The sequence below is a fragment of the Sander lucioperca genome, chromosome 2 (genome assembly GCF_008315115.2).
Source record: "Sander lucioperca isolate FBNREF2018 chromosome 2, SLUC_FBN_1.2, whole genome shotgun sequence".
Classification (NCBI taxonomy): domain Eukaryota; kingdom Metazoa; phylum Chordata; class Actinopteri; order Perciformes; family Percidae; genus Sander; species Sander lucioperca.
In genome coordinates, this window is record NC_050174.1 from 18,086,701 (window position 1) to 18,113,974 (window position 27,274).

The window sequence follows — 27,274 nt, forward strand, 5'->3', positions numbered from 1 at the left end:
CTGAAAGAAGCTAATTGTAGGTATGCTAAGGATGGATCAGTGATGGTGATTTCCAAAGGTTTAAAGACTGATATCCTTGACACACTGGCAGACTGTATGTCAAAGATAAGTGCTTATCCTAGGTCTGGAGGAGCCAGGGTCTGGAAAGGGATGGTACTAGTGGTTTCACAGCCTGAAGTTTAAGCTTGGAAATTATCTTCAAAAGTTAAGTGCAGCAGGATGCCCCGAGGTGGAAATGAACAACAGAAAACAGGGGGTTCGAAAGGAAAATGTGTGAAGAAGCCAAAGAAGGGTGAAGTCCACTACTGTCCAGATCCACCTGAAGGGCAGAGTGCTGAAAACATGGAGGAGAAGCGCAAGATGATGGAGGCTGAAATGCTGAAAAGAGACCCTGATCATCAGCTGATAAAAGACCTGATGGTTGCTATATTTTCCCAGCGCAGAAAGGAGCTCATTGGAGATCAGCCACTCATCACAGGACTCATTTCCAGATGGCCAGCTCTGCTCCATGAGAGACAGGTAAACAGGCTGAGATTTTATGTCAGATACTGTACACACTCTAAGAAATATCTGTATATTAACAGTTGTATGACTGTATATTTTAACAGAAATTGTCCTTAGTACGTGATTCACAGGTGTGTTTCTGTTAATTTACACTTCGAATTGCATTATGGGAACTTCATCTCTGCCAAATCAGTTTCTGGCGGCCATATTCCATCCATGTACAAAGCGGGATAGAGCGGTATGAATTTGACCTGCATTTCAGCGGTAAGTAGTTTTATGGAAAATATTAACAAGGTCAAGGTCAAGGAGTCTTTATTATCCCCGAGGGGCAATTCGTTGTGCAGCAATAGAATGCAACATAAACAACACATAAGCCATACAAACAACAGACACTATCAATAGAGGGCACAAAAAATACATACTACACAGAAGTCCTCATTTCACATTGAATTATTAACAAAGCCTATAGCAGCGGGGACAAAGGAGTTTTTGTGTCTGTTTGTCCTGCATTTAGGCAGACAGAATCTGCGGCCAGACGGCAACAACATGAAGTAGCCGTTCAGGGGGTGGCTTATATCAGCCAAGACTGACTGGGCCTTCTTCAAGGTCTTTGACTCATATAGCGATTTTAAGTCAATCAGGGTGTTGTCGGAAATTTTGCCACACACTTTAGTTATGTATTGCAGCCTGTTTTTGTTTTTAAGAGTGAGGGATCCAAACCAGCTCACAAAGGCAAAAGAAAGAATAGTTTCAATAAAACAACAATAAAACATCCTCATAAAAGTCTTATCAACATTAAAATTGCGAAGTTTACGATAAAAAAACATGCGCTGGTGTGACTTTTTACATACAGCGTCAACTTGAGGCTCGAAGGTGAGTTTGTCGTCTATTATAATACCAAGGTATTTGTATTGCTTCACTACTTCGATAGCCTGATCGTTAATAAGGGTGGGAGAGAGGGTGGGGGGATTCTTCCTAAAGTCAATCAGCATTTCTTTAGTTTTTTCTGCGTTAATGTTCATAAAAGACGATTTGCACCACTCTGTAAAATCAGTTAAGGTAGCGCCATACTCAGGGTCGCTGCGCGTCAGCAGCGACACTATTACCGAGTCGTCAGCGAACTTAATGATATGACGCCTTGTGTACTGGCTTTTGCATGCATTTGTATATAAAATAAATAAGATCGCGGAGAGGACACAGCCCTGGGGGGAACCAGTGGAGGAAAAGAGAACATCGGATAAGATGCTATTCACTCTCACGCGTTGAGACCTGTCAGTTAAAAAGTTCATCAGCCAACAGATAAGACTAGGATCGATATTAAAAGTATTCTTTAAAATCTCTGCTAAAATATGTGGTTGAATGCAATTAAAGGCTGAAGAAAAATCAATGAAAAGCAGCCGCACAAAGCTCTTTGCACCCTCAAGATGGGTATAGATCAAGTTAAAAAGAGTACATGCTGCATCTTCCACTCCCCGTTTTGGTCTGTAAGCGAATTGAAGCGGGTCTAGTAGATCTTGTACAGAGTTCAAAAGTTCGTCTTTCACGATCTTCTCTAACGTCTTCATAATAAGGGACGTGAGTGCCACAGGCCTAAAGTCGTTAAAAGACTCTGGAGCCTTATTTTTAGGTACCGGAACAATAATTGAGTCTTTCCAAAGATTAGGAACGGTGTGGAGGTGTAAGGACATTTTGAAAATAAAACAAAAAATGTCTACCAGCTGTTCAGCACAATTCTTTAATATACGGCCTCCAATGCCGTCCGGGCCAGGACTTTTCCTTTCTTTAACACCTCTGAAGAGTGTCAGGACCTTATTTCTGTTAACCTGGACATTGCTCTGCCCAGGGGCAATGTTATTAAAGACTGACAACTCCTCACTAAAGTCATAAGTATTAAAACGATTATAGAAAGTGTTCAGTTCATTTGAGAGGGCACGGTCTGACATGCCATTGAGGGAAATCGGACACTTCTTAGACTGCATCCCCATCATGGCTTTCACATGCAGCATGTGAGTTGCCTGTGCTCAGCATGTTTTTTTTGCAAAGCAAAGATTTTGCAAGCATAAGTTCCTTTTTAGTTTGTTTTTGAAATACTCTATATTGAGTCATGTTACCTCGGTTGAAGCTAATATTTCGTTGATTAATTATGCTTTTAACAGATTTGGAGACCCGAGGTTTATTATTTGGATATATGGAAATGAGTTTTCTAGGAATGACTAAGTCCTCACAGAAGGTGATGTATGCGGAGACAGTCTCTGTAAGCTCATCAATATCCTTACATTCATTTTTAATAGATCCCAATCAGTACAGCAGTAGCATTCCTGTAGACACTGGATTGAGTCCTCTGACCAAACCGGAACCAACTTTCGTTCCGGCTTGTTTCTCTTCAGTACCGGTTTGTAGGACGGAACCAAATAAACAGAGTTGTGATCGGACATGCCAAGTGGAGCTCTGCTGTAGGATTTATAAGCACCTTTGACGGATCCATAACAGAGGTCCAGCCTTTTGGTCCGTCGTGTTGCACAGGTGACATATTGATAAAAATTACACAGGGACCTCCCTGGCTTACAGTTATTAAAATTGCCCATGACGAAGTTTGGTGCTTCAGGTGAAATCCCCTGAAGCCGCTGCACACACTTCACCATAGCCCGGGTCGCTAGGTCGGCATTAGCCTTCGGGTGAATATAAACAAGAGTTACAAATATCTGTGGGAATTCCCTGGGCAGATAGAAGGGGCGTAGAGATACAGACAAAAGTTCTATATCAGGAGTACACCGTTTTTCTCTGACAATCACTGTATTGCACCATTTCTTGTTTACATAAAGACATAAACCTCCACCAAGTGATTTTCCCGTCACTGTGGAGTCTCTGTCAAGACCATAGACTGTATATATTAGTGGACAGCGCATCCGGTTCAGCAAAATGCGGCAAATGCGGAAGTGCCTTAAACCTGCATTCTATCTGAATTCCAGCAGGGGGCGACACGTGCGGTTGCAAAAAGGAGGTCCGTTTCTATAGAAGTCTATGGCGAAATGACCCACTTTTTACTTGATTTATTACCTCAGTAAACATTTCAATTAAGAGTTCATATTCTCAATCGCTAGTTTTAAGTCTTTTCGGCAACACAGAATGATGTTCATTTTTTGAATTATGGTCTCGTTGATTTTAAAATCGGCGATAAAGCGGGGGATGTTTTAGGGCGTGGCTATGATGTGATTGACAGTTCGTGGCCTGTCAATCATGACAGAGGTTTAGCAAAGCTTATCCATGGCATGTAAATTTCACTTTGGGGGTTGACCAGCTTTCGTCTTCGTGACTGTGACACTTGGTCGCCTAATAACGTTTTGTTCAACGTTCGGTTGTATGACAAGACACTCAAAGGAGTCGGCAGTTCAGTTTTTCCGGTAAGTAACGTTACATTTTGTTTTAATACCGTTTTTCGTTAGCCAACGTTAGCATCCCAATGAATATCAGTTAGCTAGCTAGATTGCACCTTGCTAACCAAGCTAGCGGGCTAACTAATAACGTTATGCAGACCAGACCGTATAAACGGATTAAAATTAATATATTTAACGTTACAGTTGTATACAGTAGGTATGCACAACGGTCTCACCGGTAATCTGTTTTTAACCATATGTGATGTTATTGCTAATCGATGCGCATGTAATGGTAATGTTAGCTTAAAGTCAAAGCCTGATATAGCTAACGTTATAGTGCAAATTCATATAAATCCTATTCGTACGGGATTAGAATAATTTTGGGACCGCGTGTGATTTAGAAAGTACCCCCTCACATCTGAGTTTTGTGTGGGGCATTCGCACGGGACAAGTGGAGATGCTTTTAGTTGAATATACTGAAATATATGTACCCCGCCCGAGAGTTGGGCAACGTTACCCGGAGGCGCCCGAAGGACAGGCACAGACACCCACACAGCATCACCATCACCCTCACCTCGGACAAAGCCGCGCTGGAGCGCGTCGACGGACGGGGCAGTAGGCCAGAATATCCGTTTTTGCAATAAAATGTCGCACATGAAAAAATATATATATTATTGTAAAGTTACATAAATGTTCTATCTTGAAAAATCTTCAGTTCTGCAGCCAAATGTATTGTATAAAGCACCAGGTTCAATATTCTTCTCTCAAAATTCTAAATACATTATTTCAGACCGTTAATGTACCTAACAAGCATGCTGAGTTATTAACCACTGTTGCTGATGCTGTTACACTGATGTCTTTCTTCCACTTACTGTAGTTGTGTCTGCTAATCTATTTGAACCTTCAGTCAGCACATAGTCTGTTTTAAGATGAGTCACATACATGTTACAATCTATATTTACAAATTCTGTTTATTACTAAAATGTACATATCACTAAAAAAGTGTTGCGTACAATACACATTGTCTAAGATAAATTTGACATGTAGGAGTATGTTTACTTAATACTGCATGTCCTCAACTGAAGCATGCCTTCATGTACAAGCTCATATATTAATATAATTCATTGTGATCTACCATGCCTTAACTACATGTTTGTCTTTACAAAGGTATCCACACTGAAAACTGAATGACCAGAGCCAGAGGGAAGACCTGGTGTATAGAGCAGTGTATTTGGTGCCATTCATCTTGTTGTGGAAAACAGATTGCATTGACCACATCCGAAGTTCTCAAATGTGTTCTGATTATAACGATGCCAGAAAATCCTTTTCGGTTCAGCTTCTTCTGCTGAAAGGACAGACCAACTTTTAGCACTTAAGCAGTCATTGGTATTTAGAAGTTCAAAATGTGAGTCCTGTAATAGATTCAATTTCAATTCAATTCAATTTTATTTATAGTATCAAATCATAACAAGAGTTATCTCGAGACACTTTACAGATAGAGTAGGTCTAGACCACACTCTATAAAGCCCCAACAATTCCAATAGTTCCCCCAAGAGCAAGCATTAGCAGTGGCTATTGCGACAGTGGCGAGGAAAAACTCCCTTTTAGGAAGAAACCTCGGCAGACCCAGACTCTTGGTGGGCGGTGTCTGACGGTTGGGGTTATGACGGTACAGGATGTAGCGTGGCACAGCAGAGCATGGGTGGACGCGGTGGACGCAGCAGGACGTAGTCGGGCATTGCAGGGAATCGCAGAGCGTAGCAGGGTGTAGCAGGTCCATAGCCACAGCTGCACCCAAGACCCAGGTCTTGGTGTCGCCCTAATCCGAGGCGATGTTCTGGGTGAAGAAGAAACATAAGGACTCCGGGGAGTAAACTCCCCAGAGCTAGGTGAGTAACAAGCACTTCTGAGACATGATGTGCATAAAAGGAAACAAAAGAAAAGAGCGTGTCATAAGAAGGAACTTCCTCGGCAGTCTAGAATTATAACAGCATAACTAGGAGAGGCACTATATTATTGATTATACGATAGGTAAATCTGATGACTGTAAAGAGAAGCAGAGAAAAGCAGGGGTGCTGTGTCTGCAGCTATATACCCTGCCCCGCCGGTCTAGGCGTTCACTGCAACTCCTCACTCCCTAACTATAAGCTTTATCAAAGAGGAGAGTTTTCAGTTTAGTCTTAAATGTAGCGACGGTGTCTGCCCCCCGAACCCAGATTGGGAGCTGGTTCCACAGGAGAGGAGCCTGATAGCTGAAGGCTCTGCCTCCCATTCTACTTTTAGAGACTCTAGGAACCACAAGTAACTCTGCATTCTGGGAGCGTAGTGCTCTAGTGGGACAATAAGGTACTAAGAGGTCCTCAAGATATGAAGGAGCTTGACCATTTAGAGCTTTATAGGTCAGAAGAAGGATTTTAAATTCAATCCTGGATTTTACAGGAAGCCAATGGAGAGAAGCTAATACAGGAGAAATATGATCTCTTTTCTTAGTTCTTGTCAGAACACGCGCTGCAGCATTCTGGATCAGCTGGAGAGTCCTAACGGACTTATTTGAGCATCCTGATAATAAGGAATTACAGTAGTCCAGCCTGGAAGTAACGAATGCATGGACTAGTTTTTCTGCATCGTTTTGAGACAGGATGTTCCTAATTTTAGCAATGTTACGAAGGTGAAAAAAGGCTGTTCTAGAGGTGTGTTTTAGATGGGCGTTAAAGGATAGATCCTGATCAAAAATAACTCCTAGATTTCTGACAGTAGTACTTGAGGCCAGGGCAATGCCATCCAGAGTAATTATATCTTCGGCTAATGAGGTTCGTAGGGGTTTGGAGCCCAGGACAATAACTTCGGTTTTGTTTGAGTTTAACATCAGGAAATTGTAGGCCATCCATGATTTTATATCTTTAATGCAAGCTTGAAGTTTAGCTAGCTGGCTGGTTTCGTCTGGCTTGATTGACAGATATAATTGGGTGTCATCCGCATAACAGTGAAAGTTAATTGAGTGTTTCCTAATAATATTGCCTAGAGGAAGCATATATAAGGAGAATAGAATTGGTCCAAGCACTGAGCCTTGAGGAACGCCATGGTTAATTTTAGCGTAATTGGAGGGTTTATTGTTAACATTAACAAATTGCGATCGATCAGAGAAGTAGGACTTAAACCAGTTTAGTGCGATTCCTTTAATGCCAACTAAATGTTCCAATCTCTGTAAGAGGATGGTATGGTCAATAGTATCGAATGCAGCACTAAGATCTAATAAGACAAGTACGGAGACAAGTCCTTTGTCTGATGCAGTTAGAAGATCGTTAGTGATTTTCACCAGTGCCGTCTCTGTGCTATGATGCTTTCTAAATCCTGACTGAAAGTCCTCAAATAAGCTATTGCTATGTAGAAAATCACATAACTGGTTAGCGACTACTTTCTCAAGGATCTTGGAGAGAAAGGGAAGGTTAGATATAGGTCTATAGTTGGCTAAGACCTCAGGATCGAGGGTGGGTTTTTTCAGTAGAGGTTTTATCACAGCTACTTTAAATGACTGCGGTACATAACCTGTCAATAAAGACATATTTATCATATCTAGCAATGAAGTGTTAACCACGGGTAACGCTTCTTTAAGTAGCTTCGTTGGGATGGGGTCCAAGAGACAGGTAGATGGCTTAGCTGAAGAGACCTTTAGCATTAATTGTTGAGGGTTTATAGGATAAAAGCAATCTAAGTATATGTCAGGTCTAGTCATTCTTTCTAGCAGTCTGTCAGTTAAAGGTGACCCATTAGAGGTTGGGGGAAAGAGGTGATGAATAGTATCTCTAATTGTTATAATTTTATCGTTAAAGAAACTCATGAAGTCATCACTACTCAGAGCTATAGGAATAGATGGCTCAGTAGAGCTGTGGCTATCTGTCAGCCTGGCTACAGTGCTGAAAAGAAACCTTGGGTTGTTCTTATTTTCTTCTATTAGTGATGAATAGTAGTCTGATCTGGCCTTTCTTAGGGTCTTCCTATAGGTTTTCAGACTGTCTTGCCAGTCTAAACGAGATTCTTCCAGTTTGGTGGAACGCCATTTACTTTCAAGTTTGCGCGAGATTTGCTTTAATTTACGAGTTTGGGAGTTATACCAAGGTGCTAGTTTCCTTTGCTTCATCGTCTTCTTTTTAAGGGGAGCAACAGAGTCTAAAGTCGTCCGTAGGCAGGCCGTAGCATCGTCTACGAAATGATCAATTTGAGAGGGACTAAAGTTTACATAAAGATCCTCTGTTATATTACGGCACGTTAATGAGTTTAGTGCTGTTGGAATATCTTCCTTAAATTTAGCTATAGCACTGTCAGATAGGCTTCTAGCGTAGAAGCTTTTATCTAATTTCGTATAATCGGGTAGTAAGAATTCGAAAGTTATTAAGAAGTGGTCTGATAATAAAGGATTTTGCGGGAATACTATTACGTCTTCAATTTTGATGCCATATGCCAGCACAAGGTCGAGGGTGTGGTTAAAACAGTGCGTGGCCTCATGCACACTCTGACTGAAACCAATTGAATCTAGTAGTGAGTTGAAAGCAGTACTAAGGCTATTGCTGTCAACGTCCACATGGATATTAAACTCACCTACAATAAGTACTTTGTCTGATTTTAGGACTACACATGATAAAAACTCTGAGAATTCCGATAAAAATTCACAATATGGACCTGGTGCTCGGTAGACAACAACAAATATAATAGGCTGTACTGTTTTCCATGTTGGATGCTGAAGGTTAAGAACGAGATTTTCAAAAGAGTTATAATTTAGTTTAGGTTTAGGATTAATTAACAGGTTAGAGTCAAATATGGCTGCAACTCCCCCTCCTCGGCCTGAGCCTCTAGGAATTTGAGTATTAATATGAGTGGGAGGAGTGGCTTCATTTAGACTGACATAATCTTCATGGCCCAGCCAGGTTTCAGTTAGACAGAATAGATCAATTTGATTATCGGATATCAATTCGTTTACTAGTATTGCTTTAGAAGACAGAGATCTGATATTTAGTAGACCGCATCTAATTTTCCTATCCTGTTCTATCATTGCAGTGGTAGTTGTAATTCCAATTAGGTTGTTAAGTATTGCCCCTTTTTTGGTTACCTGTGGCTGACGTGAACTGGATGCTAAATTGACTATGTTTGCAGTCAACTCCTTATTACTTAGGGGATTCAACACTTTGTATGGTCTATTGTTGATTATAACTGGAATAGTACTAGTATTACATTTTACCCTGCAGAAAACATTTTCAGATTCATTCACTTGTAAAGTGCCATTAGGATCAATACCTGGGGGGCATGAATCTGTGATATTTTCAACAGAATGTCAATACTTAACTTTCAGTGTGGTCGTTATGTTGTCATGTAATAGATGTGTCCTCTTGTGTTACTGTTAGGCCTGCTGCTCCTAGGTAGCTTCTCTGTCTCTCCTCCCTCCCTCTCTCCTCTCTCCCTCTCTCTGTCTGTCTCTTATTGCAGGAGTGGAGTCTAGAGTGTGGGGGTCTGGGTTCCAGCTGCCTCTCATCTACCACAATCAACCAACAATTTGTGATAATACTTTTGTTATAATGAATTTGCAATAACCTTACACAGATTAAACAGCACCTAGTGCATTTTCAATTACCTACTAAACACTTGACTATGTATGTCAAAATAAATATGTCTATAAATTAATCTAAAAGGATTTTGGTGAAGTGTTTTCATGGTGATTAAAATTGACAAGTACATAAAGACACACAAGAAAAGCACAAACTACATTTCCCTGATCCTTCTTTGTCAACATGCAAGTATGGTAACATTTGAGAAATCATATTTTTGTTGATTAAAGCCAAAATAGACACTTTTAATCAATTACAAATTCTATCAAATTACCAATGTCTTCTTGTATGACTACAATATTGTGTATGTTCCTATAGTTGCTTCAGAAAAACAAATGTAGCTTTAGAAAGACAAAGAATGGGCATTAACTACAAAAACTACATAAACCACAAACAACACTGGCAATATTTTTAAGATTATGTTAGGGATAGGGGTTAAATTCATGAATTAAATAATGTAGTTCACCTTTTACAATCCGGTGTACATTCCACACATAAAACACTGCTGTGGGTCAAGGTAAGACATGTCTGCATATGAAAAAAAAGGGTAGTTGAATCACTAGTGTCACATTGTTAATTACAGTAGAAATGGTTGACATTACAAACCACAATATAAAAATATAGCTTAACATATAAAGCTTAAAACACTTGTGCAGCACTCTGTTCAGTCAAGTCCAAATGCCTGGGTAAAGAAATAAAAGCTGCCTTTACAATTAAAGTGAGCATAGTATGACAGTCTGTTGGTTGTCTGTAATGCACAGTGGAAAAAGAAAAAAAACCCTGCGAGCCTTGTCGATCTTCCCCGGATTGTTAACAGCCCTCCACCTGCATCTCTGGGTGATGCCAGAGAAAATGGACTTACTTCTGAGGTATTGGGTGGGTGTACATGCAATCGTGGCTCTCCACACTCCTATTTCTGAAAGAAAGAGTCATCAAATTCCATTTGAGCCCCTCATAGTTAAATATATATGCACACTAGCATGTAACTGTACTTTATTAATTATCGGGGGAGAATACAGATGAATCAACAACAGTCTATTGTTCTTTAGTGTAACTTAAGTTACTCTTAAGTTAAATGAGCTTATTTCTGCGAACGTTAGCTCTTAAAAGCATGTAAAGGCTAATTGTGCCAACCACAGACTGATGGAGCCAACAGTAGCAAGACATTATCAGTGCATTATGGTTATTACAGTTAACCAAACATTCTAAGAAACTTGGTTATACATCTGCTAATACTTAGTGTTAGATAATGATAAGCATTAACAATCCCCGTTTTGCATTTCGCTGACACTACGTTTAAATTAGGACAATGTAAACTTCGATTTGCAGAAAATTAACGTTAGCATGTTTTACCAGTGGCTAGCTAACGTTACAGACAATTTACATGGTAACTTCAGATACATTTACTTTACAATGTGACTCATCTTATATGTAATATAACTATTGGACAAAGATATATTTAAAACCTAGCAAAGCTATATCTTACCTCGAATTATGTATGCTAGCTTTCAGCAGCAGTTGCATCCAGATTGCCAGTGAACGTGTGTAAGGTAACGTAGAGTGTAAGCAGCGTTGCCAACTCCAAAAAAAAAAAACAGTCAGACACCGCCCAACAGTCTATGGTTCCTCCCTCTCTCCGCCCTCTCGTCTAAAAACGTCACATCCGCAACCAGGATGGCTGCGCCCATAAACGCAAACTCGACGACGGATAACTGATCTCTATCGGTACACGATCCGTTCTGCCTGCACGATCCGTTCTGCCTGCACGATCCGTTCTGCCTGCACGATCCGTTCTGCACATGCGCAAAATGTTCGCGCATGCACACTGCACGATATGTTCCAAGCTTCCGGTCGACAGTCAAGCTAACGTTAGTTTAGCTAACAGCTAATCGCTAGCTGATTGTAGCGGTCTGCCGTTAGCCTCCACAGGCAAGCTAACGTTAGTTTAGCTAACAGCTAATTCGGCTAACTGCTAGCTGAGACAGCATGTAATAACTTTAAAAGACCCTCAAAATAAAACTTGAAAATAAACGTTGACATAACAAACACCTAACATATATAACAGCTGTTATGTCAGTTCTACTTTACTTGTGCTCATTTAAAATACAATCACTCAATACTTGTCTTTATTGTTATTACTGTGAAGTCTTAATTTAGCTGTAGCCTGCTTTTCCCATTACGTATGAGTTAACGTTATTTTAGCCGAATTAGCTGTTAGCTAAACTAACGTTAGCTTCCCGGTGGAGGCTAGCCATAGGCTAGCGTGGAACAGATCGTGCAGGTCGTATCCTCGGTAAAACAGTATTATCTTGCGCATGTGCAGAACGGATCGTGCAGGCAGAACGGATCGTGTACTGACAATCTCCACAAACCAATGGGTGACGTCACACATGGTCTGTCCATAATAATATAATATATAATATATAATATATACAGTGTATGGTCAAGACGGACAGGTTCGCCAAAACAATGCAACTCAAAATCAGAGAGTGGATCCTGATCTTTGAGCCACGTCTCTGTCAAGGCGAGGAGACAGGCGGATCTGTATTCTGAAAGGAACTTTACTTTTGCCTGAAGCTCGTCCACTTTATTACGAAGGGACTGGACGTTGGCAAGGCTAATTGAAGGAAGAGGTATCCGATGATGGCCTTGTCGCTTCAATCTTTGCCGTACGCCGCCGCGTCTCCCCCTTTTCCTCACTCCTGTCCTGGATGCCCAACTCTGGTTCTCTGCGGGGACTGCCGACCGGATGACCTCTGGTGGAAGAGCCGCCTGGGAGTCCACAATTCCCGCATCGGAGTTACAGGAGAAACAGGAGAAACTCGCGGGTATATTTGGGGGACTCCTTTTGTTCGCAGAGTACGCCCAAAAGTTTGCATAACAGCGTAAAAAGGATAAAACATCCCATCAACCTAAGGTGAGTCATTGTTATGACCGTCACACACAGATCAGTTAAAATCCAGGTTAGTAGGGACCCTGAAACCAGGTTAAACGTTAAAAGACAACACTCTCACTCTGCACTCTGCTGCTGCCTGTCGCCATTACAGCGCCAAAAGACTGTAGCAGTATAGTTTAGCAGTATTAGTTTTTAAGTGTTATATTGTCTGTTTTGGTAGCATTCAATTGTTAATTTTTGATCGTTAATGCTAATAACGTTAGCTAATATTGACGTTAGCTAACGTGAGCTGGTGTTCACAACGGCATTACCGTGTGCTATCAGCACTTTGGGATTTGGAGATTAAAAAAACAGATTTTTTACCAACTGAGCAGCTTTGTATGAGGTATTTTTTGTAACGTTAGGTCAAATAAGAACCCATTATGCCCCACTTCAACATTATTTGTGGGTCCTTATCTATGAATTATTTACAGTACATTGTCCGTATTTTTAATCTGAGCGGGACTTTTGTGGCTCATGAAACATTAACGTTTCCCTCGCTTTGACCCTCCCCCCTCTCTCCACTGTGTGTCTGTCAACCACTGTGTGAACAAGCAAAAGTTAACGTTAATCTCGCCAAGCTCCGCTTTGTGTAAAAGGTAATTATTTCATGGAAATTTAGAAGAATATGATAAGGTTCATTTTGTTGGTATTGTGAGTTTGTTGTTGTGGTCAGAAAGGTTAATGTTAATATATTGCAGCGCGACATTAATGGTTCATACTGAATTGTCTAGCTAATCCAACGTTGATTTGGTTAACGCTGTTGCTAGTTCCATGGGGTCTGGCTTGTCTCTGTTTGGCAGTTACATTAACGCTATGAGGAGGCGAGACAGAGCGAGGCTGTTAACGTTATTTGACACATTACACATTATCATATAATGATATGATGTTGTCATTGATAGTAATATAACATGTTTCATTTTTTCGACTGAAATCAGAACAAATATATGGCACCTATACAGAGATAATATTTATATTATCAAGCAAATTCACTTACCCCATTTCCAGTTTAGCATTGTAGCCTTTGAAATAAAAGCTGAGACTCAGATGGGCAGAAGCAAATTGAAGCAGGTTGCACAACAGTTGGTTGAGAGACACCCTGATTCCTTCTTGGACAAATGTGGCATAAATGTTGTGGGTCAAGGTTTTGCATCCCTTGTAATGCAAATGGAGAACAGGGTTGAGAATGTCAGAAGACAGAATGCTTTTAGCACATCCCATGAAGGGAAGCCAAAGAAAAAATGCAGATCTTCTGACCGTTATGGTTGTACTCAGTGGCAACCCGAGTCACCGAATGACTTTAACAGCCATGAGGATAAAAGGAAAATGCTACAAGATGCCTTTAAAGAAAACCTTCTCTCTCAGAGTGACATTAAAAGACTGATGTCTGAAACATACTACGCCGAGCGCATTAATCTGAATAGTGAGGAAAATATAATCAAAGTCATGGAAGAATGGCCTTACCTCTTCGACACCACCCATCTGCTCGACCACACAGAGAAACTAATGGGATTTCCTGTCCAAACCAAATTCAGGAGAAGGGCAAGTTCATCACTGAGTTTCTTGGTAGCAAGGGAATCACAGGAGTAACTACAGAGCCATTGAAACTCCTCCAGGGTCTAGTGAAGTACCTCGCAGAGGAGCAAAAGGTGCTTTTAATAAATGAAGAAGTAAGTTCCACAGCAAAACATCAATTCACTAATTTAGTAAATTGTGATTTAGCCCAACAAATATGTCTATGCAGCTTGGCATATCACATCTTCCCCTCTGCCTATTCTGTCTTCACCTCTCTCATAGGATGCCTTAGCAGAGCTGCCATGCACCCTGTGTATCATAGTTATGGGTAAGGATATGCATGTCTACTCTGAAAGTATTGGGAGGTGTTGTGTATTTGTTTAATTAATTGAAAGATGTATGTCATTATTTATGTTTTGCAGATGAAGGAAGATACAAGATGTCAGTGGATGAAGTCACAGTTAACATCATTGGCTGTCCACTAGTTGCTGTGAGCTATATGTTCAGCCTATATTATGTGCTGAATACAAAGTATCCAAAGGGAGCAGCCCTGACTCTGGAGTTCATCCAGAGGTAAGTTTTGGCCATATTTTTTGTCAGTTTTATAGTATTATTTATTTTGCATTGTCAAGTGACATGTTTGTTTGCCACAGGTGCCTGCTAGGGATAAACCCAGAACGGGGCACGAAAGCAGAAAAGGGGGGGAAACAGTACAACATACCCCCAAAACTGCTTTGATTCCTGTCGGACCTTAATTACTTCAAGAATCTGTGGAAGATTTAAAGGTAATTACACACACGGCGGTACATATGACCAAAAATTTGTATCACGTTTTTTTTTTTTAAGATTCTGGCGGTATCATGGTATTTTCTTTCTTTTGCTTAGCCTTTTGTAGAGGTTTATAATGGCTTATTCTACTCTCCGGAGTACATAGAATATAAAAAAAAACATTCCAATGTCATCATGTTTACTAAAAGCTGTACCACCTAGTGTCAAACAGTATCTCCCCTGAGCTAGCTGTCTCAGGATGTACCACGTAGTGTCATACAGTCTATCCCGTGAGCTAGCTGCGACAGCCTGAAGTGTTTAAAGTAAGATGTAAACAATAAACAATAAGTAATAAAACTGAAAATACAACATCTCTGTTCTCTGCAAAGACAAACTTTTTGTAACTCCTCCTAGAGCGTGAGTCCCATCTGCGCCAAAATTTGCGTGTAAACTTAATGGAGCCTCATGACAAAAACTTATTAAAATAATTTTGAAAGTTGAAAGAATGTGCACGTTATAGAGGACCGACTTCCTGTACGTGCCAATCAAAACAGGAAGTGTTGCGTTACGTTTTTGTATTAAAAAGTAACTCTTTCTAACTCATTTAATTTCTGACAAATGATAAATAAACAGTTAAATGTGTAGTGTTCATTTTATTATTACTATTACAGTATATTGCAATTAAATTGGTAATAAGTAATTCTGTTTTCGTTTTACAGCAGAAGAAGCATCTCAAACAGAGAGAAAGGAGAGGGATGTGTGTCTGCGTACAGCTATCTTTATGGAGGACAGCCATGGGGTATTAAACTTTTTTTTAAATGAGGACCATTTCGCAAAGTTAGGACATTTAAGCGGGCCTCACATTATTTTCACTGTAATGGCCTTTAGAGGCTATTTACATGCTTTTTTCAAGTTTTCAGAGAGATCCTCAGAAAGGTGCAAAAATCAGTTACTGTGCATCTATGCCTGTGTACGTACTCTGAATACACACACTTTTACTCTCTATTGCCCTCTTCTGATATGGATTTATTGCACCGGAGCAATTTTTTGGTCTCTATTGCCCTCTTGTGATATGGATTTTATTGCACTGGAGCAACATTTTGCTCTTTATTGCCCTCTACTGACATGGATTTATTTGCACTGGAGCAACTAAAACTAGAGAAAGACATGTCACATGGTTTGAATAGGTGAAATGAAATGCATATTCAATTTCATTCTGGTTTATTTAACTATACTTGTGTTATATTGTAGAAAGTAATTTCATACTCTGCCTGAGATGTACTTAAAATGTAAACAACTACATTTTTAAATTCCAAATTGACTTTCTCTCAATGTTACAGCCTGACTAAGGTTTCAGTGGCCATTTTATTACTCTGCATTCTGCATTGAGTCAATGTACAACAGAAGTATACATGCTGTGTTCATCAGCATACACCTTATTCATGTTATGTTTTTATTGTAGGTACACCATTAAATAAAAGAAAATGCTCAGTTTTTTTTACCATTGATACGGTTATTTAATGAAAAATATCGTGTTTTAATTACGGGACAATGTCCGGGTAATGTACTGGCAGGACTTTTTCTGTTATTTTACGGATTTATTTATTAGAGTGAAGTTTTCTATTCAGAAATATGTTTGACTAATATTCTTTATCTGTGTCCTCAGATTAGGGCAGAGTTCAAGAGAATTGTCACCACAGACCTTGTGGAAACTTTTCTCAATGGACTTGATGGCCTGGTCCCAAGACTACTGGAAGTATACAAAGCAGCAACCAAGTCTGGAAAGAAGCAATCACTCAAGGACATTTGGACTGCCTTCAGAAAGATGTAAGTGGAGGAGCAGAGGACCATAACATTGGGCATAATTTATTATCTTTATAACATTTTCATCTTATTGCATGTTTCTTTTTCTTGCAGGACACAAATGAGAGGACAACTGCTTTGCTTGGTCTGCCGCACTACATGTCAGGCGAAGATCCATCAACTGTCATCAGGGTGTGTAATGTATGAGACCATAATTATTTTCTGTAATGCAAAACTATGGATGTCTATATGAGTGATTCTTTTATTGTTCTACTGTTCTATCCCCAGTGTAGGTTTACAAGAAAAAAATACTTTATAAAAAAACAATGATTGTAATTGGGTGTGTTATTACATGTGATGCAGGGGGGAGAATAATTGTCTCAGTAATGGCATTTTAGTAAAAAACAACAATGTTTTTTTTCTTGAACATCTACCATGTGGACTGATTTTGAAGAATCACCCATCTACATTTGTCTTTCACTTTTTGGTAGCACTTCAAATTACGGCCCGGTAATAGATGGGGTAAAGATGGTAAGAGTGGGGGTATTATTATAGGCTACTATCAGCGTAATACCTTCCAAATTAGATAAAACTTCTTGGTATTTAAAATTGGTAATTACCATATTTTTTTTATTTTTGTACACTAAGACTAAAACTTTAAGCACGGACTCCCAGCATTTAAGGGACTGATATTGGCCCAGTTCATTTTATTGGACTGATGAGATGATTGTCTCACCTGTTTTCTGCTCAGGCAGACAAGTTTTATTTAACATATACTGCATGTTCCTTTAACAATCTGAGGATTTATAGCATCTAATTTTGATTGAATGATTGTGGTAAAAGTTTGTTGGTTCGACTTCTCTCTGCTTAGGCGACTGTGTGATGTTATCTTTAAAGGGATACTTATAGACGTGGAAAAAAATGTTGGTAGCCTTCGGTTAAGAGAAAAACCCACAACAATCCCTGAAATAACTTGAAACTGCCAAAAGTAATAATCAATAAAAATTTACTGAAAATTAACTGATGAAAATCAGACATTGCTTTGTAATTTGGTTTTGGAAATAATTTGACCATAGGGACATGTTAAACTAAGGTGTGTCCTGCAATAAGCATCACAGGTGTCTTCAAACTTGTAATCAGTCAGCCTGCCTATTTAAAGGGTGAAAAGTAGTCACTGTGCCGTTTGGTATCATGTTGTGTACCACACTGAACATGGACCACAGAAAGCTAAGGAGAGTGTTGTCTCAGGAGATTAGAAAGAAAATTATAGACAAGCATGTTAAAGGTAAAGGCTTTAAGAATATCTCCAAGCAGCTTGATGTTCCTGTGGCTGCAGTTGCACATATTCAGAAGTTTAAGGGCCACAAGACTGTAGGCAACCTCCCTGGAGGTGGCTGCAAGAGGAAAATTGATGACTCTGGGCTCTTTGGTTACCATTCATATTATCAGTCTCTTTGATTTGTTATCAATTTTGCTCTTTTCCCCCTGTGGTCAAATTATTTTCAAAACCAAAATTCAAAAGCAATGTCTGATTTTTATCAGTTAATTTTCAGTTAATTTTTATTTATTATTACTTTGTCAGTTTCAATTGATTTCAGAGATTGTTGTGGGTTTTTCTCTAACGGAAGGGTACCAGCAATTTTGTCCACGTCTGTATGTAATTTTGAATCTGGGCCCTATTTTGCCACATTTGACAACTACAGATAATTATTTTGCCAAGTATGCCTTTTAAGATAAACATTTTATTTACATTGACTTTCAGGCTTACCTCATCATTCATGTACAAGTGTATTTGAAGAAGGCTTTAATGGAGGTTTAAATAAATGTTTTTGAATAGCTTAAGTTTATTCAGTGTGATCTTTTAGGAAACTGGTGAATTTGCTATTAGTTGAGATACGGAATGAAAATTAAAAACAGTCTGTTTGATTTGAAAGTATAAGTTCAATTGCTGCCTTAAAAAAATGAGTACACCTAACTTGAAAAGACATTTGGTATGAATACAGTTAGTTGAAAGGCTGTAGAATTGTATGCTTGTTTAACAAGAGGAAGCAAGTTTCCTTGAAAATACAATGTAAAATAGATGGTGGTTTTAACTCACAGTATCAAGTTCAAACAATAAATGATCATTAATTAAACATCTTCTCTAACTTACCTTCGTGACTTGAAATAACATAGAATTGTATGTTTGTTTAACAAGAGGAAGCAAGTTTCCTTGAGTGGACAATGTAATATTGATAGTTGTTTTAACTCACAGTATCAAGTTCAAACAATAAATGATCATTAATTAAACATATTCTATAACTTAACTTTGAGTTGAAACAACACTATTCTTAACGTTGGGTTTACTCACATTTTTAAGGCAGCAATTGAACTAAAATTTTTAAGTAGAACAACTCTGTTCATTTTACAGTGTGTATAAAATCAAACATTTGCATGATCAAGGACCTATAAAATGCATACAATTTTACAGCTTCTCAGCTACACGTACGCATGTTTGTTGACTGCTATGCACAGCCACGTGATGAAAATTCATCCAAACTGACTGAGACAGCACCAAAACACAGCACAGCCTAGTGGTGAACAGTGGTAGAAGTATTCAGATCCTTTACTTAAGTAAAAGTACTAATACTACACTGCAACAATACTCTGTTACAAGTTAAAGTCCTGCATTGAAAATGATACTTCATTACAAGTATATAAGTATCATCAGGAAAATACAAAATACCATGATTTACAGCCAAAATTATTTTTTCCTGTATTGTATATACATGTGCTCCCTAGGGAAATGGGTTATAAGTTACCAAATAAATGTAACGTTTTTCCTTTTTGTTATGTTTATGCCATTATAACTTTGTTATACTGCTCAAAAGACATTTAGGAGTTATTCCTACTTCTGGTCATGGTTGTGCTTTTGAAATGCAAAAACTTGCAGATAAATGAGCTCACAGTGAGTAATAATTAGACAGGAGCAAAAACACACTAAAAATGGCTTCTGTTTCAGAGGGTTAGGTAGGACTCAGAAGGAGAGAAGGAGCCCCAAGGGGATACTACTTTCAAATCTTGCTAGCTTTTCCACATTACCAACCCTGCCTTTAACATAAATACTGGGCTCCCCCAAACATTTGGGACATTAGACTGTGTTCTGATAACTTCTTCCACAGCTGATGATCACATTAGTGGGACTTTATCGTTACCGGCCAATATAACCTCTCACTCCTTGGCAAAACAAGAGGTGTGAGGCGCCATGTGCCAGATGGTGTCCAGGGCGGACACATCCGGGTTGTGCACAGACATTGTCAGGAGCAATAGTTAATGAGTTACTAATATTGTAAATTTACATGTACATGTTGCTTAACAATCTGCAGTTTAGATGTTTAAAGCCTTCGATTGATGGGATAAACGGTTAATTGTTAACATCCCTAGGCTGGTTGCACAGCGATTTCTTAGGATCAAAAATCTGTAACAATGAACACAAAACGTGTCCAGCAAGGTGAAGAACTGCTAACTTTAGCGTCTTTCGTTGTACTCAAAGGGTGGGTTAACCTGCGCCTGGTTTTATCTGCTGGGTGACGCCACAGCGACTCCCTGCAGTTTCCATGAGTCTCGTTCAATGGGAAGCCAGGATCAGAATTCAAACCTAAAAGTAACACTTACTGTAGGTGAGACCTTCAACATCTGGAGTTTTTGGAGCCTGTTGGCTGTCCAGGCTGTCTCTGCAATTCCTTTGAAAGGGGAGGGCACATGTTTGCAGAGTTTTCTCTTTGTTTAAAAAGTCCACATGGTTAGTTTCCCACATTAGACTAACAGGCAGCCTGCAGCAGCTTCATATTTACTGTACAAAATATTTTATTTTCCTAGGATAGCGAAGGCATGACCTACCCTGACTCTGATCAGCTTACCCTGGTATTCTAACACTAACCAATCCCACTCCTCTTCTAAAACTAACCAAAGTAACCAACCTAACCAACAAAGGCAACCAATACTAGCTATCGGAGGCACAGTAGGGTGGGGTATGGTTGGTTAATGTGGCTCGGGAAAGGGAAGTTTGGGGTCCCCTGCTGGAGCTGCTGCCCCCACGTCCCGACCCCGGATAAGCGGGCGAAGATGGATGGATGGATGGAGAATGCTGTATCGTGAGCCATGTATCGTATTGTGAGGTACCCTGTAATTCCCACCCATAACACCAACAGGACCTAATGGTGCATTCAATTGCACCTAGTTAGCTCATGGTGCATTCAGTGTTGTGTGGATTAAGCAGCATTTTAGAGACAATATCTAAGTTTTTAGTTAGTGGTTAGTTAGTTAGTTGGATGTTTGCAGATACTTTTCTTTAACTATTGTATTTGTTTTTTTATATTTGGTAAGACTTTATCATAACCATCACTAACAAATGGTAAATTGATCGCAAGTTAAACGAAAGTTAATAAGTTATTTTAATGTTAAAAAACAATGAAATGATAATAATGTTTACTCATTATTAGTTGTGCTATAATTTGTTGTTTTGACAATGTATTGTTTCACACTTATTTTTTATATTATATGAAGTGTTTGTTAATAATTAAGAAATAAATTATAAACCATCAATAAACATTATTTAGATGCTTTTATAAAGTTGCAACTGGTGTTTATAATACCTTGTTAATGGTTAATACTCTGTAAAGCATGTATACACATTACTTACATATTATCAATGCACAAAGAATTTTAAAAATATTCTTAAATTACTTTATAGGCCATGTTTTTTTAACTGTTGTGGAAATCCACATTTGGATGAATTGTTCAGAGTGAAGACACATTTTGAAAGTACAACTCACATATATGTTTGCATGAGTTACTTTAATATGATTAACAGCGATGGAATGTAACTAAGTACATTAACTCCAGTACTGTACTTCAGTCCAAATGTTGAGGTACTTGTACTTTACTTGTAGTCTTTTCTTTTCATGCCATTTTCTACTTCTACTCCGCTACATTTAAGAGAGAAATATTGTACTTTTTACTCCACTACATTCATCTGTTACAGCTTTAGTTACTAGTTACTTTACACATTAAGATTTCTGCACACAAAACACATTTATTACATTTATAAAATCTGATGTCCAGCTGAAATGATTAGACCATTAAACAACTGTTTGGATCCTTTACATTTTCTACAATGGGAGGATTGTTCTTTACTTTTAATACTTTACTACATTTTCCTTATGATACTTATAGACTTTTACTGAAGTAACATTTTCACTGCAGGACTTCAACTTGTAACAGAGTATTTTTACAGTGTGGTATTAGTACTTTTACTGCAGTAAAGTATCTAAATACTTCTTCCACCGCTGTAGATCTGTAACATGTGGGGGGCTGTTACCGCCCTGACACACCAAGAAGATCGGCAGCCGCCCTAGTTTTTGCGGTGTGTCCCGCACCGTCGCCACTTGTCAGCTTTCATCTGCCTTTTGGGCAAACTCTGTTAAATTGTAGATATCACAGGTATATCTAACGGCCGCCTGCTGGGATGAGAGAGGTATTTCCTCTTACGCAGGCGCAGAAGGTACGTGGCAGTTGGCCGTCAGCTGTACTCTTTGGGGTGTGTTTAAGTGCCTTTTTTGGCCAAGACAAAGGTGGCGTGAGGCGACTCCACAGTTGGCCTTGTTATTTTTCAGGAAATGTCTTGTGCACATCTGAGTGCGGGCGGAGCCCCGAGGGCAGGGCAAGGGGTTAGATGGAGTCCCGAGGGGATAGTACTTTCAAATCTTGCTAGCTGTTCCACATTATCAACCCTGCCTTTACCATAAATACTGGGCTCCCACAAATATTTGGGACATTAGACTGTTTTCTGATAACTTCTTCCACCGCTGATAATTACATTGGTGGGACTTTATTGTTACCGGCCAATATAACCTCCCACTCCTTGGCAAAACAATGGGTGTGAGGTGCCATGTGCCAGATGGTGTCCAGGGCGGACACATCGAGGTTGTGCACAGACACTGTCAGGAGCAAGAGTTAATGAGTTACAAATATTGTAAATTTACATGTACATGTTGCTTAAAAATCTGCAGTTTGGATGTTTAAAGCACATGAAATACTGAAGGAGGTTGAAGTGGCATTTTAAATGAAGATCTGAACTTCCACTTTAAATGTAAGCACTGAATGAAGTTTAAGTGAAAGTGCTAGTTTGTCTCAAAGAGAGGTGTTCTCTTAAAAATGCAATATTAATTCATTGGCTATTTCAAAATTGACAGTGAATCCGAGCACTGACCTGCACAACCAGCGATTAGAACACATACACAAATAATTACAGATAACTGCTCCTTAAAATGTAACCAGCATTACCAATTAATCACTCATCACTCACTCATTTTCAACCGCTTATCCGGTGTCGGGGCAGTGGTTCTAGCAGGGGACCCCAAACTTTACCACATTAAACAGCTCTGACCTGGTTCATCCCCGAGGTATCCTCCGAGCTGGACGTGCCGGGGCATCCTTACCATGTAAAGGAACAGCGGCTCAGTTCCTCATTGAGGACTGAGCTTCTCAACCTATCTCTAAGGGAGACAGCAACCACCCTCCTGAGAAAACCCAATTCAGCCGCTTGTACCGGGTTTCTAGTTCTTTTGGTCATGACCCAGCCTTCATGACCATAGGTTAGGGTAGGAACAGATTCTCCGGCCAATCTCTCGCTCCATTGTTCCCTCCCTCAAGAACAAGACCCCGAGGTACTTGACCTCCTTTACTTGGGGTAAGGACTCATTCCCCACCCGGAGTAGACACTCCATCGGTTTCCTGCTAAGAACCATGGCCTCAGGTTTAGAGGTGCTGATCTAATAGATAGTTGAATCTCAGATTAGGCGATAAACGGTTAATTGTTAACATCCCTAGGCTGGTTGCACAGCGATTTCTTAAGATAAAAAATCTGTAACAATGAACACAAAACGTGTCCAGCAAGGTGAAGAACTGCTAACTTTAGTGTCTTTCGTTGTACTGAAAGGGTGGTTAACCTGCGCCTGGTTTTATCTGCTGGGGGACCAATCTGAATCTAAACATCTGACTCACAATCTCATAGATTGTCATAGATTTTAGTGTTTGACATAACATAATAACAGAGGCAATTCTTACTATACTATAAGTCTATAAAATTTTCCAGCAGGTGAAAAGCCGGAGCTGAGGATCGTCCTGCTTGGGAAGGTCAGAGTTGGGAAGAGTTTTTCAGGAAACACCATCCTGGGCGATGAGCTATTCCACTCAAAGCCCGGTCTATCTCCTGTCACAAAGACGTGCCAGAAGGAAATGAGGAAAATTAACAACCAAAATGTGGTTGTTGTTGATACTCCTGGTCTGTTAAGCACTGACCAAACAGAAGAGGAGATTGTGAGAAAGATCAAGAAATCCATCAAACTTGCCAAACCTGGTCCTCATGTGTTTGTGATTGTGATGAGTGTGAGAGATAAATACACAAAGAAAGTAGAAGACATGGTGAAAACCATTTGCGATACTTTTGGCAAAAACACAATGGATTACACTATGGTGTTGTTCACCCATGGAGAAGAGCTGAAAGATACCATAGAGGACTTTATTATTCTCAATGAAAATCTCCACAAGCTAATCGGCAGTTGCGAATATGGATACCATGTTTTTGACAAACGTCCCGAACAGGTCCCTGAGCTGCTGAAGAAGATCAACGATAAGGTTCAGGAAGCAGAAGGAAGCTACTACACCCCTGAGATGCTCCAAGAGGCTGAAACTGCCTTACAACAGGTACAAAATGCCGCAGAAGGAGGAAGACAATCCAAGCTACCTGCTATTCAAACTGCTGTTTTTTGTATGGGTGTTGGATGTCTGTTTGGGTATCTTGCTGGTGAGGGTCAGATAACGTCTACCATAGGAGCGGCACTAGGAGCCGTAGGGGGTGGACTACTGTGCACTGCAGTGGCAGGTATAGTGATACTCGCCAAAAAAAAGTGCAAATGCAGCAAAACATGTTGTTGTCTTGTTTAAGTTGATCAGACAAATTCTTACAAATGAAAATACTGTAAAGGGAGAAATGATGGTGGTGTGGTTTGTATATTTAGTTATTTCTGTTTTGTTTTAATGCCTTTTAATTCAAAGTAGCCTATGTTTAATAAACAATGGCCATTCTCACAGTAGGTGAGTTAGCTACGTTTGCTGGTGATTGGTTGTGGGCTGACCTAAACCTTTTAGGTTTCTGGAATAATAAATAATATCACCCAGTTTAGATCGTAATCCCTAGCGAGAAAGTGAATAACTTCCACACTGACCGTCGTCTTTCAGATACTACTCAACACTTTTCTAATACAACAACCTTCATAAAGAGTTCATCAGTTGTAACTAACAGCTTTAATAGTTAATGTGTTGTAGCTCTGTTTTGTGTCACTAATAGGGACAACAGTAGGGTTGCCAGGTTCTAGTGTTTATCCTTTCTATGTTGTAATAATGGTGTTATACATTTTGGTAAATTCACTCGTAAATGCTCATTGGTTTCTCACTTTTGAATAAGCTGTTAGGTCTGTGGTTATACATTTTAATAATAAATTGATTTTAAACCAAACATCTGTTAATCATTTCTAGAAAACATCAGGGATGGATTTAAAATGAGTCATGTAAAAATAGCAAAATGGGGACGTACCTATGTCACGGACTAAAGTCCAAGTGATTGTTGACTTTTGGTTGGTTCCTGTGTTTGTTTGAGCATTTGCTCCCACAATAACTACCACGAGAGGTTAGCGCCTAACAACAAACATAAATATGGGGCTTCATAAGCAGCTTGCACAATCAACCTACACACTCATAATCTTGTTGAGGACGGTCTAGTGATCAGAATGTGGTACCCTAAATACTGTGCAAAATATTGGAGGAAATTACAAAGGAAAAGGTGACTCTTTGGCTTTGTTTTATTTTTATTATTATATATTCAGCTGTTAAACATATGTAATTGCTTTATTGAATGTAAATGGTATGTGGGAAAAGTGTGCAGCTGGTTAATGTGGAAATAGATGCTCTTTTATTACTCAAAAATTCAATATTAAAAGGCCTTGGATCCAAATTGGGGACAATAAAACAAAACTGACATCCTTACTTCAAAGTTCAAGTTATTTCTGCAGCTTTAAACAAACATTTGACTGGTCAACAAGAAATGTCATTAACAATAATAATAGGTTGTGGCCCCTGAGCCCTTTGCCCCTTCGGCACGTCTTTCGGGTAATCCATCTATGTTGCTATACACCATCATTTTAGTGGAAGCTGTTTTATTTACACACAATCATCAATCATTCGATTAATTCTCACAATTTGTGTTATTACGTTCATGGCTAACCCAGAACCTCAGTGGCCCCTAAGGCTCCAGGTTGTCTTTCTGTCTTTTACTTTGTGGTAATTTGATTGATCATAAATGTGTTTGCTGATATACACCAAAGCACAAATACAAACTGGAATACTTGGGACCTGATGTGTCCCCTGCATTTTTACCCAATCTTAAAGTGCTCATATTATGATTTTTTTCCCTTACCTTTATTGTGTTATATATCTTTTTTGTGTTTTTATGTTATAGGTTTACAAAGTGAAAAAGCCCAAAGTTCACCCCAAAGGAACTTACCATCTCCAACAAAAAACACTGTTCACAAACTGCTCCAAACAGCTCTATTGTAGTCCAGCCTTTACTTCAGAGACAAACGCTCGTCACTTTGTAACACACGTTATAATGCAGCCAGCTGCTAGCGTGGCACGCCCTCATACTCTGCTTCTGACTGGTCTTACCTAGGTACTGTCAGGGCACGCCCTCATACTCTGCTTCTGACTAGCTAGTAGTCCTTATCTAGCTACTGCGCATGTGCAATTCCCAACAAAGATGGAACAGAAGTGTGATGCCTCACTCTGTAGCTAAAACAGAGAGCTCAACACACAGGGTTAAAAGAGGATCTGTAGCAATGTTTAGTACAACAAAAACATGGTATTTTTTGAAAATTACACCATGTAAACCTATTCTGATATAACCACTTAATACAATTATGAACCTGAAAATGACCATAATATGAGCACTTTAATGCCCTGTCTCGTGAAGGGGCCCTGTGTCAAAATTTGTTATGAAGACCTTTAAAGGAGAACTCCGGGCAATTATTACGTTAATCTTGATCGCTATACTTTTTTAAGTACTGTCTATAGCAAAAACCACGAGTCGAATTGGTGCTAGCAACATGGAGCTGCTGTAGCTAATGCCCAGAGCTCCTGTTAGCTAAAACGGCAGTTATGGGGGCATAAGCTAAAGAGTGCCTTTGTGCCTCTTAACAGACTCAAAATGCTATTAAAATGTCTGTGCAACATGAACAGGGCCCTTACATGACAACAAGATGCATTTAGCAACTTAGCCATTGTTGAAATTCGCATACCCTGCTAGCTGCCGTCTGGGATGAGTGAGTGTGTTCAGCCAGGCTCCGGTAATAATCATCACGCTGCAGTCCCGTGTGTATTTGTAACAGAAATATCCATTTAGTGTGCAATCCATCTGGCGTTGGTGAGTAGGAGGTCCGTGTCGATCGTTGTGGTTTCCTTAGCCGGGCTAGCATGCCCGGCCGGTGTCCCTGCTTCTGCTTCCTCCCCGCCCTCCTGGCTTCACACGGCCGACAACAATACAACGAGCACCCGCTGGTCTGGTGGATGTCTTCCAGAAGACCGTTCAAGCCTTCGCAGCGAAAAATTGTATTTTATTTCTATAGACAGTACTCAAAAATGTATAGCGATCAAGATTAACGTAAAAATTGCTCGGAGTTCTCCTT

The 27,274-nt window shown here is 39.6% G+C and overlaps 1 protein-coding gene and 1 long non-coding RNA gene across 2 annotated transcripts in view; both read left to right on the forward strand.

Moving 5' to 3' along the window:
* The window catches only part of LOC116048187 (GTPase IMAP family member 9-like), a 111,751-nt gene that overhangs the window by 83,619 nt on the left and 858 nt on the right, over positions 1-27,274 (forward strand). The window contains exon 2 of the mRNA XM_035994462.1: positions 23,632-24,242. Within this exon, the coding sequence (XP_035850355.1) occupies positions 23,632-24,242 (611 nt within the window). The remainder of the gene's footprint in view (positions 1-23,631; positions 24,243-27,274) is intronic.
* On the forward strand, positions 562-12,871 carry LOC116048194. The gene is made up of 4 exons (XR_004104584.2): positions 562-798; positions 8,416-8,418; positions 11,541-11,547; positions 12,547-12,871. It is a non-coding gene; the product is annotated as an uncharacterized LOC116048194 (long non-coding RNA).